General features: G+C 60.5%; 2 protein-coding genes across 18 annotated transcripts in view; one reads left to right on the forward strand and one right to left on the reverse strand.

The window, feature by feature from the left end:
* Positions 1-3,801, forward strand: part of SGSM3 (small G protein signaling modulator 3) — a 52,375-nt gene extending 48,574 nt beyond the window's left edge. For 7 of the 12 annotated variants that reach the window (XM_037006908.2, XM_037006909.2, XM_037006912.2 and 4 more), the window contains 12 exons: positions 176-230; positions 418-545; positions 699-854; positions 1,025-1,079; positions 1,238-1,287; positions 1,457-1,609; positions 1,791-1,861; positions 1,971-2,019; positions 2,097-2,182; positions 2,826-2,948; positions 3,055-3,115; positions 3,314-3,801. In XM_037006908.2, coding sequence (XP_036862803.1) covers positions 176-230; positions 418-545; positions 699-854; positions 1,025-1,079; positions 1,238-1,287; positions 1,457-1,609; positions 1,791-1,861; positions 1,971-2,019; positions 2,097-2,182; positions 2,826-2,948; positions 3,055-3,115; positions 3,314-3,394 — 1,068 coding nt within the window. In that variant the 3' untranslated portion in view covers positions 3,395-3,801. The remainder of the gene's footprint in view (positions 1-175; positions 231-417; positions 546-698; positions 855-1,024; positions 1,080-1,237; positions 1,288-1,456; positions 1,610-1,790; positions 1,862-1,970; positions 2,020-2,096; positions 2,183-2,825; positions 2,949-3,054; positions 3,116-3,313) is intronic. The other 5 variants (XM_037006914.2, XR_005058173.2, XM_073213913.1 and 2 more) reach the window with 5 other exon arrangements.
* Positions 3,802-3,964: 163 nt separating this feature from the next.
* Positions 3,965-16,302, reverse strand: part of MRTFA (myocardin related transcription factor A) — a 127,546-nt gene continuing 115,208 nt past the window's right edge. For 5 of the 6 annotated variants that reach the window (XM_037006901.2, XM_037006904.2, XM_037006905.2 and 2 more), the window contains 9 exons: positions 14,633-14,808; positions 13,976-14,104; positions 11,997-12,250; positions 11,626-11,797; positions 9,597-10,601; positions 9,069-9,164; positions 8,507-8,668; positions 8,166-8,223; positions 3,965-5,343 (listed from right to left, as the gene is read on the reverse strand). In XM_037006901.2, the coding sequence (XP_036862796.2) occupies positions 4,835-5,343; positions 8,166-8,223; positions 8,507-8,668; positions 9,069-9,164; positions 9,597-10,601; positions 11,626-11,797; positions 11,997-12,250; positions 13,976-14,104; positions 14,633-14,808 (2,561 nt within the window). In that variant the 3' untranslated portion in view covers positions 3,965-4,834. The remainder of the gene's footprint in view (positions 5,344-8,165; positions 8,224-8,506; positions 8,669-9,068; positions 9,165-9,596; positions 10,602-11,625; positions 11,798-11,996; positions 12,251-13,975; positions 14,105-14,632; positions 14,809-16,302) is intronic. The other variant, XM_037006902.2, reaches the window with a different exon arrangement.

Here is a 16,302-nt window from a genome sequence, read left to right on the forward strand (position 1 = left end):
GGACAGACCAAGCTTTGAACTGACAATACGCTTCTGACCCTCAGAGGCCCTTTCAGATGAGGGAGTACAAGTGAGGTGCCGCCCTGCCTGCAGGGAAGAGCTGTTATCCACCTCTGGTGCTCAGGTGCCCTCTGCCTGACCAGGGCTACCAGTGACTTGCTGTCCCCACCTGCAGGTGGTTCGTCGCAGGACGCAGCGGAGGAAGTCTGGCATCACCTCGCTGCTCTTCGGTGAGAACTGCCGTGGCAGCCAAGCCCTGGGCTGAGCCCAGACTTGTGGTGCTCACCGCCACGGTGAGGCGGGGGTCACAGGCCAGGGCCGTCCAGCCATGTACCCGGTGTGAATTTAGTACCTTCCTCAGAGTTGGGAGGGGGCCAGGCAGGGGCCATCGCTGCCATAGTTCTCTGGACCTCCCAGGAGAGGATGGCCTGGAGGCACTCAAGGCCAAGAACATCAAGCAGACGGGGCTGGTGGCCGACCTCCGGGAAGCCATCCTGTGCCTGGCTCGCCATTTCCAGTGCACAGACCCGAGAAACTGCAGTGTGGTGAGTCCTGGGCTCCCAGGCCTTTCACCACGCTCAGTTTGGGGTCTTTCCTTCCCCAGCCCATGCCGAGGTGGTAAGGAGGGGGTGCAGGTAGATGAGGGTTCTCAGGCTGAGGCACCTCCCTCTTGGTGAGACTTTCTGCCGCCCTGGCAGGAGCTGACCCCAGACTACAGCATGGAGAGCCACCAGCGGGACCACGAGAACTACGTGGCTTGCTTACGCAGCCACCGGCGCCGGGCCAAGGCCCTGCTGGACTTTGAGCGGCACGACGATGATGAGCTGGGCTTCCGCAAGAATGACATCATCACGGTGCGTGGGGCAGCGCCTGCCGGTCAGGAGGTGGCGCCACCTGCTGGCCCAAGGCCAAGGGCGACAACCCCTCCGAGAGCTTCCGTTGGCTGGCAGGGGGGCCAGATGGTGAGCCAGGAGCTGGGCCCAGGCATCCAGGGCCTTATTTCCTCCTCTTTTCCTCCACGCAGATCATTTCTCAGAAGGATGAGCACTGCTGGGTCGGGGAACTGAACGGCCTGAGAGGTGAGGCCTGGTCCCGCGCTCTGATGAGGAGGGGAGGCGGGCTGAGCAGGGAAGCTGGGTGCCTTTTGCCACCTCCTCTTGTTGTGTGCCCTCAGCCCCCTGGGGGGACATATTGGGACACCAGCTGTCTGCCTCACAGGGCCCTGCTTTTCCCACAGGCTGGTTTCCAGCCAAGTTTGTGGAAGTCCTGGATGAACGGAGTAAAGAGGTAAGAGGGTGCAAGCAGGGCTGTGCCCGGGAGCTGCTGCTGCCTGACCCCGGCAAGGGCCTGTGTCCCAAGCATGGGCTGGCTCATGGCGGGGGCTCTGAGGATGGGGAAAGGATGTCTGGCTGTAGGCATGGGGCAGGGCCTCTCAGACCCCATCCCCCATCATCAGTATTCCATCGCGGGGGACGACGCTGTGACAGAGGGGGTCACAGATCTTGTTCGAGGGACCCTTTGCCCGGCCCTCAAGGCCCTGTTGGAGCATGGATTGAAGAAGCCGTCCCTGCTTGGGGGCGCCTGCCACCCCTGGCTGTTTATTGAGGAGGTAAGTTGGTGGCTGGACCTTGGGTCCCTAGCCCCATCCTTTTTCCTTGGGCCCCTGGACCCCGCGGAGCAGGCGCAGGAGCCGGTAGAGTGGCAATGAGCTCAGTTGGACCCTGTGGCTTTGACCTGGCACCTACCATCATCCTGACACTCACTGCCACCCCCCACCCCCGCCCCCACAGGCTGCTAGCAGGGAAGTTGAGAGAGACTTCGACTCGGTGTATTCGCGACTGGTGCTGTGTAAGACATATAGGTAGGCAGGCCCCTCGATGCCCACCCTGTGTCCCCTGGGCAGCCCTGGGCAGGGAGTGGCTGGAGCCCAGCTCACTGGGGAAGCACTGGCAGCTTTGGGCCCCCTGCAGGTTGGATGAAGATGGCAAAGTCCTGACTCCAGAGGAGCTGCTCTATCGGGTAAGCAGGCTAGTGGGCAGGACAGGCCTCCTAGGTTGGCAGCTAGGGGCACTTGAGTGACAGCTATGCCCTCCCAGGCTGTGCAGTCTGTGAATGTGACCCACGACGCTGCGCACGCACAAATGGACGTCAAACTCCGCTCCCTCATCTGCGTGGGGCTGAAGTGAGTCCCTGCTGCAGGCCCCTGCCTGTCCGCAGTCGGAGGAGTGGCAGGCCGGGCCGCAGGCCCAGGAGCTGGGTAGACAGAGAGAGTGGGAGGGGTGACTACAGGGGCTGTCCTCCAGCGCAAGACCAGCCATTGCTCTGTGGCCGGGGGAAGGGCAAAGGGCTCACCAGACGTGCAGCTGCCCCAAGACCCTACAGAGGGGCGCCTGCCTGAGGCTCAGACTTGAGCCAGAGTGAACGTGGTGCTGGATGTGCCTTCCAGGCTGCTCCGACCCGAGGCAGGATGGGAGGAGAAATGGTTTGCCTAGGTGCAAAGGTTCCCAAGACTAGCTGGGAATATGGCCACAGGCCCACCAGGCTGGCAAGTGTGCACCCCAATCCTGGACCAGCAGTGGATGAATCTCAGAGAGGAAAGAGCTGTGGGAGGATGGGTTGGGGGCCATGGGGAGTGGGCCGAGTGTGTCTCCCGGTGTAGAGGAGCTGGGGTAGGGCCATGCTGCGGAGCCTCAGCTGAGAGGGAGGGGGGTGGGTCAGCTGAGGAGGAGGGAAGGGACCAAGAGCCCAGGCCAGCAGGGGAGGGCAGAGCCTCCCCGTGGTCCTCGAAGGATCGGGTCCATAGCCCCATCCCTGCCTGTGCCCAGCGAGCAGGTCCTGCACCTGTGGCTGGAGGTGCTCTGCTCCAGCCTGCCGACAGTGGAGAAGTGGTACCAGCCCTGGTCCTTCCTGCGTAGCCCTGGCTGGGTCCAGATTAAGTGCGAGCTCCGGTGAGGCCCCCTCCACCCTGGGCTTCTGCAGCCCCGGCCTGGTGGCCTGGGGAGTGGGGCAGAACCGACCTGCAGGTAACTGACCTTCTTCCCTCCTCCCCTCCAGTGTTCTCTGCTGCTTCGCCTTCAGCCTCTCCCAGGACTGGGAACTACCTGCAAAGAGAGAGGTGGGTGCTTGGCCCTGGGATCTGCCTTCCCCCAGGGGCTGTGGGGGTGGGGCAGAGCACCCCATTCACTTCCTGGGACCCTGATGCTGGCATTGCTTGTAAGAACCACTGTGGCTACTGCCACCTAGGGCTTCCTGTGTTCCCCAGCACCCCCTGCCTGTGGTCCATGACAGTAAGGGGGAATGTCCCTGTGTGCAGGAGGAGAAGAAGCCCCTAAAGGAGGGCGTTCAGGACATGCTGGTGAAGCACCATCTTTTCAGCTGGGACATAGATGGGTGACGCTCTCCCGCCAGTGGCCTCGGCACACCTAGGCCTCCCCCGACCCATCGGCCATCAGCAGGGCCCTGGGCAGTCTGGACCTGCTTTGGGATGGGGTCTAAGGCAGCTCACGCCCAACGCAAGCCTACAGGGTCAGGGGAGGAGACCCACTGGAGCTCTGGGTGAGCCCCACAGTGCGGTGAGCATCCCGAAGTGCTGTCGTCGGAGGGTTGGGGGGCCTCGCTCGTGCTCGGCCAGGGATTTTACAGGAGTCCCTGCCCAACTTCACTGTTCCTACTGACCGAAAGCCTTGTGAGGAGGTGGAGGGCCCCTTTGTCCTATTTTTGCTCAGGAAGGGAATGGCAGTGGCTGAAGTTTCCTTGACCTTTTTAGTTTGTAAATAAATTGTCTTTCTTTAAGAAAACAAACACCTCCCATCTTCTGTCCGGCCACAAGGTTCTGCCCTCCTGGAATGCACAGCCAGCCAGGCTGGGAAGGTGGGGTCCGAGTCAGTGTGACACCAGGGGCTGGAACACCTAGGATCCAGCCATGGCCCCTCTGTGTGGACTGAATAAGATGAACCAACAAAGCAATGGTTTTGTTTTTATTTTAAAAAGTCCACACATTTTCCCCACCTCTATCCCAGCACTGGTTTTGCGGGCTCCCTCCCTAATCCCCTATGAGTGACAGTGACAGGCCGGGGGGAGGCCAGGCCCCAGAGCGGTGGGGGCTGCAGTGAGGCAGCAAGACGGAATGTGGGCAGCCAGGAAGCCCCTCTGCCCTTGTCTCTGGTAAGAAGCAGGACAGGTGGGGTGTGGGGTGTCTACATGTTAAACACACGTGATGGGGCCGCGCTGAGCTGCATCCGGCCCAGGAGCAGTGGTCTTCAGGCCCTTCCCTCTGTGCACAGGATGGGAGGTGGCTGTACCTGCCTCCTATCCCCCAAAATATATGCATGTATGTATGGCGATATAGATATGTACACCTGTACAGAAAATGTTTGCCAACAGCCACTAAATGGTTACACCCCAACACTAAAATGGCAATGAGCCCCATCCCCACCCCGCTCCTAGGACGCCAGGAACCCCGGGGTCAGCATCACAGGGAGGTAGAGGCCCAGCTAGTTCCTCCCTCACAGGAAAAGGGGGGACTTGGGTCTCGCCTGCCGGAGCAGGCTGCAGGTGCTACACCTCTGACCTCATAGGAGGTGAGGTAGAATGCCTGCCCAAACCCCAAGACCCTGGGGGGAGACCCAGAGCAGCTGCTGGCAGTGTCTCTCCTTGGTGAGCCCAAGCCAGGTGTAGGGACCCCCTGCTCCAGCCTCCCAGGGAGGGAAAGCAGGGCCTGTGATTGTCAGGACGACCGCACGAGAGGCCGGGCCAGGCAGCAGAGAGCCGCGCTCCCTAGTTCCCGAGGCCCACCAGCACCGAGCACCTCGGTGCCCTCGCTCTGCAGACTGAGCTACAAGCAGGAGTCCCAGTGTAGCTGGAGGTCGTGGCCATCGAGGAAGTCCGTGGAGAAGAGGCTGGGGGCAGCGGTGCTCAGCGGAGCCAAGCTGAGTGCGGGGCCACCTGACGACAGCTCCAGCCAGTCCATGCTGTCCAGGTGGCCATCAGCCAGGTCCAGGCCCACGCTGCTAGGCTCAGCTGCAAAGTGCAATTCCGAGGTGTCCATGGGTGAGGGGGGGTGGTCCAGGATAGCAGAACTGCTCAGCATCTGGCTGTGGAGGTCGTCAATGAGGGACAGGGGCTCTGGCCCCTCGTGCCCACCAGTCAGCAGGGGCAGCCCCGTGCTGCTCTCCAGGAAGTCCTCCAGGCGCCCAGGGATGGCTGGCGAGCCCGACGGCGGCAAGGCAGCCTGTGGAAGCTCAGCAGAGGATGGGGACTGCATGGCCAGGGGTGACCCGCATGTCGAGAGAGGCTTCTCTTTCCCTGGCAGGGATGGTGGCTCCTTGAAATCTGCTGAAATTTCTGCCAAGAAAGTAAGTGAATGGATGTCAAAAACCAGGCCTGAAGAGGACTTGAAATTGGACTCTAATTTACACTGTAACTCAAACCGGGTGAAAAATCCAAATTTAGGAACTAAAACTACAAAAGTCTTAAGAGGAAATCTTCATGACAGTGGATTTGATAATGATTTCTTGGTTATGACACCAAAAACCCAGGCAACAAAAGAAAAAATAGAAATTTAAAACTTGGACATGAGCTTTTAAGGGAATGAAAAAACAGCCTGTGGAATGGGAGGAAACATTTGCAAATCACCTGACAAGTGATTCATATCCAGACATTTCTCTCAGAAGACATGGCAAGGAGCCCCACCCCCACTGTCAGGGCCTATAAGCACACGACTAATAATGTTTAGCATCTTTTCATTAGGGAAATGCAAATCAAAACTATAAACACCCCCTTTTTTGAGCTATTAATTTAAAAATTGAAGTGTCTTGGTGAAGATGTAGAGAAGTTGGAACCTTTGTGCATTGCTGGTATGAATGAAAATGGTGCAGCTGCTGTAGAAAATAGTTTTGCAGGTCCTCAAAAAATTAAATACAGAATTGCATATGATCAGCAATTCCACTTCTGGGTCTATATATCTCCAAAGTGAAACCTACTTGTATACATAACAGTAAGTTCGTAACACTCATAAGAGCCAAAGGGTGGGGACGACCCAAATGCCCGTCAGTAGGTGGATGGATCAATCCAATGTGGTCCATCCATATGATGGAGTATTACTCAGCCACAAAAAAGGAAATTTTGACAGGGGCTACATGGATGAGCCTTGACCCTAGGCTCAGTGAAAGAAGCCCAGACACAAAAGGACAAATTATGATTCCACTGATCCGAGGTCCCTAGAGTCATGTTCACAGACACAGTAGGAGAGAGGTTACTAGGGGCTGGTGGAGGTGGAAGGGGCACTAGTGTGTAATGGCTTACAAGTATCAGGATAGGAAGATGAAAAAATTGTAGAAATGGATGGTGGTGATGACTACACACCACTGTGAATATATTAATGCTGCTGAACTGTACATTTAGGAATGGTTAGAATGGCAAGTGTTACATTTTACCAGACCAGGCCTGCTCTCTGCTCTTCTAGCTCCCATCTTCCCATCCCAGCTGGACACTCACCAGATGACCAGCTTCCTCCCAGTCTTGGCCAGACAACCTGCCTGAGTGCCACCTCCAGGGACACTGCTGGGCCCACCCACCACACTCAAATGCTCCCTTCCGGCATCCTTACCACTTCTCAGTGTCCTTTTTAGGACAGGCAACACCCCCAGCCCCCTTCCTCTTCGATCTCTTCAGTGCTTGAACTTACAGGCCTGTTCCCTCCCTCTCCACTTCTAGCCCAATCTTTCTTGTCCTGGGCAGCCTTGTCCTCCCAGGTCAGGTTCCTGTCTGGACACCAGGAACTCCTCCTGGGCTTGAGACCAGCCTCTCCAGCTGCCCCTGAGCCCGCTCCCTGAAGCCCAGCAACTGCAGTGCCACCACGCTTGCTAGAAATGCACCTCAGGCCACACTGTAGACCCTGGGACCTGGGGGTCTCCCTAAGACTAGAATCAGTGGCCTGGAGAGTAACGGCAGCTCCTGAGCTCTTTGAGAGAAAAGCTGCCATGTTAAAATGCACAGATCCACGGCTGAGCTCTCGCCTTCCCCTCCCCGCGGAAATAATGAAGCACTAGGAAGGAAGCTGCCACACACACTGCTGTCTTGGCTGCTGCCACCGATGACGTCCCCCTAGTCCCTGCTGAAGCCGGCCCACCTGTCCCCAAGCAGGCTGCCGTCCAGTCGCTGTCTGCCCCGCTGGGCCCCTCTCCAGCCAGCCTCAGGCAGGCACTTGCCCACAGCCCCACTGCACAGCTGGCTGAGGTCACCAACGGCCACAATGCTAACCCTTGACCAGATTGTTGGTCCTCACCTTCCCTGACTGCCCATCAGCAGCTGGTGGCCCCAGAACACCACCCTCCTGAAGGCACCCTCCCTGCCTCTGCCCACTGCTCAGCCCTGTCCCCTCTGTTCACCCAACCTTGTGGCTACCCATGCCAATCCAGATGCCAATTCTGAGTCCTGCCTTCAGCCCAGGCCTTGACTGGGCTTTCAGGTGACTTGCCTGCTGGGCTGACTTGGGACACATCTAAGCATCGGCTGAAACCCTTGGCCTCGTTCCTGGCCGCTCTCCTGTGCTCTCCCCATTCCCAATCCATGAGGAGGCCCAACGGTCTCTGCAGAGCACACCCTGGCCCCACCCCCACTCCCTCCAGATCGCCATCTCCCTGCTCCTGCTTTTCCAGCTGGAACAGCCTCCACGTCCCCAGAATCAAAACCTGCCCCGCCAACCTGAGTACCCGCTCCTGCTCCCTGAGCTCCGGACACACGTGCCCTGCCTACCAGCCCCACAGGCTCTGCACCAGCTCCCCCAGAATGCCATGGCTGCGGAGAGCGCTCCTTTCCCTACTTTTCACGGAACTTACTCCTCTGACACATGTTGATCTCCCGCACCAGCCTGGGAGCCCTGCGAAAGCCTACATCCGTGCTTTGCTCCCTGCCACATCCCGGCTGCAGGGCCCCACGCACAGCCCCTGACAGAGCGAATGTCAGCTGAGGACTGCAGCCCGCACTCTAGCTCAGGCCCAGCCATGGCGTACTGCTCAGTGGTCACCACGTCCAAAGTACAACGGCTGTCACCCATTAAGTGTTCAATAACTAAACCAAAACCAATAAATCAACCAACCTAGGGCTAGAGCCAAGCTACAAGGAAAGGAGGAGGTAGGGAAGGCAGCTTGGGGTGTGAGCTTTACCTCCACTCTGAATAAGAATGTCAAACAAGTCATCCATCTGCTGGCTCGAGGAACCATTCTGTGGGACAAAAACAGAAGGAAAAAAAACCGGATGACAACCTAGATGAGGAGGCCCCAGCCTGGCTCAGGGCACAGGCCCTTCCTACTTCAGAGCCCACCAGCCTGTGCATGGGCTGGGAGCCCACACTCACCCTGCTGGGTCAGGCCCCCGCTCCCCTGCCCCGAACGAGCCATCCCTACGGCCTCCCTATCCTGCCGACCCTCCAGCTGGGCTCGGCCCGGAGCAGGGAGCCCAGCCCGCAGCCCAGGCAGACACTTGCCCTTGCCCAGCCCCCGTCTACCTTCACCTGCTGTCTGGGCTGCTGGCTCACGGCCTCCTCATAGCCAGGTGGCTCCTTCTTCAGCAGAGAAGTGGGGGCCCCAAGGAGGGGCTGTGGTGGTGGGTGCTCCAGGTCCATCTGGGCTGCTGGGCCAGGGGCTGGAGAACCGGGCTGGGACAAGGGCTGGACGCATGAAGGGTGAGAGCCAGAGGGTTTGGTAAGGGAAGCCAGCCTAAGGCCCAGGAGGCAAGACCAGAGGCACCTGCCTTCTGGGCCACAGCTCTGCTCTCAGAAAGCTTTCATGGAAGCTACTGGGGAGGAAGGGATATGGGATGGGAAGGCCCTGACCCCTGACCCCGAGGGTGGGGTACACAGGGTGATGGGATGACTGGCTGCCTGGGATTTGGTACAAACCACATGGAAGAGGGAGGGGGCCCTGGCTGATCCCCCTCCTCCCTGCCTGCCTGAGGCGGCTCAGGGGCCCTCGTCTCCCACCCTGTGGTGCCTGCTTCCTGTCACTGTCCCCACCCCAAGCCCTGCAGGGCCAGAAGAGCACACAGAGCCAAACCAAAAGCAGCCTCACCTTTGGACCAGGTTGGGTGGAGGGTCTGGGCTGTGAGGACTGTGGCAGCAGGGAGCCCGTTGTCAGTGGCACTGTGGTGGGAGCCCGCTCGTCTGTCTGAGTGGAGGGAGGGGAGTGGCGCTGACACCCAGCTCCACGCGGCAGCCTCCAGCCAGACCTGGGCTAGAAAGCCCACAGGGGGCTTCCCTGACCCCTCACTCAGGGCTCGCTCCGCTCCCACAGGGCACGGGTAGGCAGAGGGCCCTGGCCTGGGCGAGGCTGCTCCGGAACCCTCGGCCCAGGAGCAGAAATGTCTGACACTGACGGCCAGAGAGGTGGGCAGTCCCTGATGGCTCCGCTCAAGGCTGCCGGGTCTTGGATAGGACCCCCTTCCCAAGTCCTAGTATCCCCCTGAACACGTCGGGATGGGCAATCCCCCCTTTTGGAAAATTAAGGGCAGCCAGTGTAACCTGCCTGGCCTCGGGGTCCCTGGTAAACCGGGCTGTCACGCCCGCACACACCCGCCCCTAGCCCACCCCCTCCAGGTACCTGCTGGGAGCTCCCGCCAGCCAGGCCAGAGCTGTCCTCACTCTTATTGGTCTTGGTGAGGACAAGGTGGGTCCCTGTGGAGTCAGTGAGGAGGGTAGGAGGTGTGACCCCCTTGATGACGCTGGGACCCTGTGGGCCCAGAAGCAGATGGGGCACGGGGGCTGGCTCGGGCTCAGGCAACACGGCTTCCTGCTTCACCACCACGGCTGGGGGCACCAGGACACAAGCATCTACATGGTGGGCAGTGGGGGCCGCCAAGCTGGGGCTGAAGGGGTGGGTAGGGCCCGGGGTCTGCCGGCTCAGCTGGCAGCTAGAGAAGCCATTCTCCTGCTTCACTGGGGTGCCCACTGGGGCCGGGGCCGGGGCGGGCTGCTGGGCCCGCTTCTCCTGCTCCAGCTGCAGCCGGAGCCACTCCACCAGCTGCTGCTTTTGCCGGAGCATGCGCGTCAGCTCCTCGATCTGCTTGTCCTTCTCCTGCAGCATCTGGTCCTTGTCCCGTCCCTCCAGCTCCGCCCGCACCCCAGGGCTCAGGCAGCAGGATCCAGCCCGGGGGCCCTCCTCCTTTATAAGGATCTGCAGCGGTGAGGTCTGCAGCGTGAGCTGGGTCAGGGGCGATGTCACCATCTCACCAAAGGTGTCCCCGGGCGTGGAGTTCTCATCACCCGTGCTGAGCAGTGAGCGCTCTGAGGGGGTGGGAGACACAGGAGGTGTAGAGCCCGTGCTGCCAAATTTCACCACTCCGTTGCTGGTTACCGTGGCCACAACCACCTCGGCTGGGGTCAGGCCTGCCGCCACCAGGGCAGGCCCCGTGTTTAGCCGGGCTGCAGGGAAGGCTACCACCACCTCGCCAGCCTTGGGCAGGATGGAGGTGGTGGCCGGGCCCTTGGGGGCTCCGAGGGCGGGGCCGGCTTGTTCTTGGTAGGCTCGCAGGCGCTCAATCAGGTCTGTCTTGGTGCCTGAGACAGGCAGGGACCGCAACTTCAGCTCCTGCTTCAGCTCTGCCACCTGAGAAGGGGGCTGAGAGTCAGGGCAGCAGGATCCGGGCAGGAGGGTGGCCAGGGGGATGGAAAGGAGGGGCTTCTCGTCTGTCAGGCCCCAGAGAGCAAGACACGTGTCCCGGCCCGGCTCCTCCCCTTCCCTGTCCTCACCACAGCAGGGTCCTGGTTAAAATGCTCCCACCATGTCTGGGCATGGCCTCTCCTGTCCCCAGCCCCAGCATGATGCCCAGTGCTCAATAAATGCTTAACTGAAGTGACTGGATTTTACAGATGACAAAACTGAGCTCATGAAAGTAAAATCACTTCATCAAAACTTTCAAAACTACACAGTTGGTGAGTGGCAGAGCTGAGTTAAAATTCGGGTCTGAGGGATTTGGAAGCCTGTGGCCAGCTGCCCCCACAAGGGCTGTCATGGGCAAGAGGGGCCAGCCTGGTTCAGAGGACAAACTCTCAAGGGGGGATTTGGTTCACTCCTACTGATCAGGGAAGAGAGAACAGGCCAGGCCCCAGGCAGGTCCCACCCTCCAAAGCCCCGTGACATGAGTGCAATGTGTGCCCCAAGCACTGGCCTCCCTCTTCCCCAGCAGATGCACTTGGACAGCAGACTCGGTGCACTGAGCGGCGAAGTGGGAAAGTGTTCAAGGGGAGCAGTCCTGAGTGTGAACCCTAGCTCTACCACTGGCCAGATCTGTGGCCTTAGTAAAGCCCCCTTTACCCCTCAACGCCTCCACCTGCTCATCCTTAAATGGGGCAGCGCTCTAGGCTTCACACCACGGAGGCCAGGGGAGAAAAGAGTATAAAAGGGCTGAGTGAGACCCTGGGCAGACGCTGGCCAATGTTAATGGTGGTGGTGTGACAACAAGCCAGTGTCACAGATGACGAGGGCCAGGCAGGCCTTGAAAGCAGGGTCCAATCACCTCTACTAGAGAACAGAGCCAGCCATTTTCCCTAAAAACAAACACCCGACAGCCCTGTGGAGGCCAGGTCGGCAGTGGCTGGAGTCTTCCAGTGGGAAAGGGGTGCCCACTTACCTTCATGTCATCCAGGTTGGCAGGCAAAGCTCCTGGCTTGCCAGTCAATGAGGTGCTGTTCTGACGAGCCAGCCCACTGGGCACAGAGGCGCCCGAGCTCAAGCTACTATTGGCAGCAGAGAGGCTGCGCATCTGGGGGGCCCCGCTGCTTCCCAGAGCTTCGCCTGCTGGCCTGAAAGGACAGAAGCAAGCGCCATCACACACCCCATCACCCACGGCCTCAGCAGGCTGGGCAGAGGGGGCCGTGGGGCGAAGGCCCTGTGTGCAGGCCCAGACCAAAGGGGTTCCCACCACCGGCCCGCCAGTCGGGGAGCAGGGCCTCGTCACGCAGGGTGGGGTGGGGCCTCCAGGGCAGGGCGGGGCAGGCCTACTTGGGCGGGGCGGGCAGGATGGTCTGGTAGTTGTAGTGCTGCTGCTGCTGCTGGTTGAGGATCTGCAGCTGCAGGAAGAGCTGTTGCTGCTGCAGGATCTTGGCGTAGGACGAGTCCATGGGCGGCGCCCCCTTGTCCTGCTTTTGGTCCGGGGGGATGTACTGGTGGTACTTGAGCTTCTTGACCTTTGGCTTCAGCTCCTTGGCTTTCTTGCTGCGCTGCGACTTCTCACCAGCAGCCTTGGGTTGGCTTTGCTGAGGCATGGGAGGGGGGCCCATCAGCCGGCTGCCCGCCAGCGAGCAGCTTCGAGGAGTCCCGCCTGCCCGCCCAGCCCACTCTCCCCTGCGGACTACCGGACCCTCCACAAGCAGGGGCTCAGCGGCGCCCAGGAGCACGTCAGGGAGGGCGGGGCTCGGGCTGTGCACGGCCCCTTCTTCCAAGAGCTTCTAGGCTGAAGGAAAGCCAACCAAATGTAGACCTTTTTGAGCAGAGGAAACTCAAAAAGGCAAAAACAGCTGGCATATAGGCACCCTGGGTCTTTACAAAGCCCGTGTCACGCAGACCTGCAAAAACCCTGCCCAGGCAGGAACTGGCGGGTCCACCTGCACTGAGCAAAGGGAAGGCACCTGCACAAGGCTGCACAGCGTCCCTGGCCTCCCCACGCACGTGAGGGGGCTGGGCTCCACACTGGGGATTCCAAAAGCTTGTGCCCATGCCCTGGGCTCAGGGAAGGGTGGGGCTGGATGAGGGCAAGAGTCAGTAGGGAAGGACTGTGGAGAGCCTGCCAGTTTCCAAGCAGAGAATGGCAGACAGGCCCCAGTGCAGGGCTGAGGGCACGGTGGCTCACAGGGAGGGAGGAGGCTGAGAGAGGGGCCTGGGGGGCACCCACAGAAAGGGAGAAGGCCGGGGGCACCACCCAAGGGGTCCAGAGGTGGCTGGGGGCCCGGCTTGGAGTCTGGAAGGCTGGATGGAGCAGTGCACGGGCAGCTGCCTGCAGGGGCTGAGGCGCGGCCGGAGAGAGGCAGGAAGGGCAGACAGACAGACATACATACATACATATATATATATATATACACACACACACACACACGCATTATTCTTTGAAATGTGTGGTGGGCAAAGGCAGGCACCAGTTGTGTGACCAAATAAGTTTGAAGGAGGAATTTGGAGTGAAAAACTGCTGACATCTGTGGCCAGTCAGGAACAGAGGCAAGAGAGGTGCCCCTGCTGAGGGAGTGGCTCGGGGCTCTAGGCCTGGTGACCCTGGGACTGTGCAGGGCCAAGGGGTCTCAAGGGCTGGTGCAAGAGAGTCGGGTGTGGGGTCAGGGGTGCCACGCGGGAGGGCTGCCCCAGGCTGCAAGCAGCAGGACAGGAGCACAGTGGGCATGTGCAGGCAGGGGCAGGGGCGGCCAGCGGGGGAGATGAGACAGGGAGGCAAGTGGGGGCGGGAAGGACAGAGGGCAGCAGCCCCGAGCTGCTCCACCGGGCACAGACAGCCGGGCATGGCTCCTGGTGCTGCCGAGCTCTGTGAGCCTCGGCGCCAGCACTGTGTGCCCACCCCAAGGGCCCCAGCACACGTCTTGTGGGGTGGGTGGCAAACCTTGCCCCTTCAGGTATTGCAGGTCAAGCCTGAAATGTTCTCCAGGAGGAGAATAAAAACAAGTGTGTGACTTTGGGTCCTTTGCTCCACTTGGGCTTTGTCGCTGGCAGACCAGGGCTCTATCACTGCCTCGCTAGGCTGCGAATGGCCCGGAGGGGTGTGCTTTCACAGGGAGGGTGGGAGTAAGACCCCAGGAGGCCGAGTCCAGAGCCTGGCACACAGCACCTGGTAAGTGGTGGCTGTGACTGAGACAACCAGTGTTCACAGAGACCAGAACTCCCATATTACCTCGATGACCTTCAGGGGTCTCCCGGTACCCCCTCTGGGCTCAGAGGAACATGGGGAGGAGAGCAGAAGGCCAGGGGCTGGGGAACTGTACCTTAATGAGCGTGGGGGCGGGCTTGGCAGTGGGGGCCACGGTTCCGTTGGCGAGGTTGGGGGGCAGAGGAGGCTGCTCTGCCAGAAGCGTCTCTCCGGAATCCGCGCCCACGGGGGGTTGAGACACGACCTGGGAGAGAAGGGGGAAGTGAGGACACCCTCTCTGGCTGCTCCAGAGGGCGTGGCCACCTCCAGGTGGCAGTACCCATCTCTGCCCTGACTGGGGGCGGGGGCGGGGGCGGGGGGGGGCAGTCACTCCTGGAACGCCGTCACTGCCAGGGGGTGAACGATGGACAAAGACCCCGGGGTTGACAAGAGCAGCCCTCAGGGTGGCAGAGGCAGCAGGGCTGGAGAAAGGGAGGCAGAGCGCAGTGAAGAGCCTCACACAGGAAAAGCAGGCAGTTCTGAGTGGGCGTGGGCCAGGCCACGGAGGCTTACGGATCTCACCACGTGGCTGCCAGCCCACAGGTACCACATGGTACTGCAGCCTGGCCGAAAAGTCCCACTGCCAACACCTCCTGCTCCACCACCAAGGCTCAAGCAGCTGGCGGCTCCAAGCCACCCGGGCAGCTCCCCAGCTTCCCTGGCCCACCTGACACAAGTCAAAAACCACTCTAGGCAATACAAGCAAGTCCCAGTGTCCGGGGCAGGAACTCACCTGAGTGGGGGATACAGAGGTGGCACTGGGCAGTGGCTCGCTGACCCGGGCCTCCAGGGGTGATGGCACTGAGCCCTGGGACTCATGGCTGGCAGGCTGCTCAGGGGATAAGGCATCGCTGCTGTCCTCATCGAAGGAAGAGCTATCCGCCACTTTCGGGTAATTCACCTGGCCCACTGAAAGCCAATGCCAGCATGAGACTCCAACTCTGGCCCCAGGAAGTGGGGAGCCAGGCCATCCCGGCAAGGGGCCCAGGCCTTGGCTCCCACGCCCCACGAGGCAGACAGGAGAAGGAAGGCAAGCAGCCAACCTGCCTTCTGGGTCCTAAGACAAGCTCTTCACCAGGATCCAAAACATAGGCCAGGAAGAGTCCCTCCCACCAGGCTGCCAACGGGGCCCCCTGGGTGAGGAAAGCCCAACCTTTATTCAGTCTCCTGCTTTTAACTCTACGCTGCATCAACCTTCCAAGTTGGGTTCCATCCTCCCTCCCTCCCTCCAGCCCAAGGCCTCCATCGGATCTACTGCCTGCTGGGAAAGGTACTTTCATTCATCCCAAAGCTGCACAAAGCTCTGCCCTTCCCCTAGAGGCCTCGGACCCTACCAGGAGGGACCTTGGGAGCACAGGTAACAGCCCCTCCTGGGCACCTAACTCCCCACAGGCTGAGGAGGCCCCCCCCAGAAAAGGACCCCCAAGTTGCACAGGTGAAAGGGCCCCTGGGAGTATGGTGGCCTCCCTTTACTGACTTCCAGAGAGAGATCCAAGACGTGGTGGCAGCAGCCACCAGAAGAAACAACCCTGCTGGTCATAACCGCCCTGTTCTGCCCACCATCCCGGCAGGGATGGCCACGAGGGTATGAACACCTGGGGCCACTGGGGACAGGCTGGAGGGAGAGGCAGGAGGAACACGGTCCCAGTACAGGGACCCCAGGACACAGAAGGAAGGAAGGATGGGAACAGGGGCAGGAAAAGAGATTTCAGAAGACTGATGTCACAAGCACCCCGTGAGCATTGACGGGGAAGATGTTCCCCAGGGTTCTGCTGTCTGAGCAGGAGAAGCTGAGGCTCAGGGGTGAGCTGTCAGGCGCATGCAGGGAGGTCTGCTGTGGGGCCCACCTCAAGGAGGACCAAAAGCAGGCTGGGAACGCGCTGACTGTCCAGGGCAGGGACCTGAGGCCCTCTCCTCCCCTGGACCAGGGGAGGAGGCCCCTGAGCCGGTGCCTCACTAGCCACCTGCAGCAGCAGAGCCAGCCATGTCCATGGCTTGGCTTGCTTCTGTGCCCAGCAAGGCTGGCTCACACACTCCCCTCACCTGTGCATGCAGCGCACGGAGGGGACGGAGCTCGCTGATGACCGTGAACTTCATGCCAGGCACGCATCTAGACTGCCGCCCTCCGCCTCTCACTTATAGCAGCCACAGGGCACCCAGCACTGGGTGGTGGAATCCAGGATGGAGGAGCTGCTGCGCCACCCTGGGGTCAGCCCAACCCGAGGCAGCTGCTGGCTGTCCTGGAGGAGCCCCAGGACCAGTGCGGGCCAGGCAGGGCTGGAAGGTGTGATGGGGTCCCTACCCACTGAGAGTTTACGGCCCTGGAGCACAGTAAATGCTCTGCTAGAGGGAAACAAGGCCGTTGGAGAGACTCAGGGAAGTCGCCCTGTAGGAGAGGCTTTG

This window comes from Manis javanica, chromosome 10 (genome assembly GCF_040802235.1).
Source record: "Manis javanica isolate MJ-LG chromosome 10, MJ_LKY, whole genome shotgun sequence".
Taxonomy (NCBI): domain Eukaryota; kingdom Metazoa; phylum Chordata; class Mammalia; order Pholidota; family Manidae; genus Manis; species Manis javanica.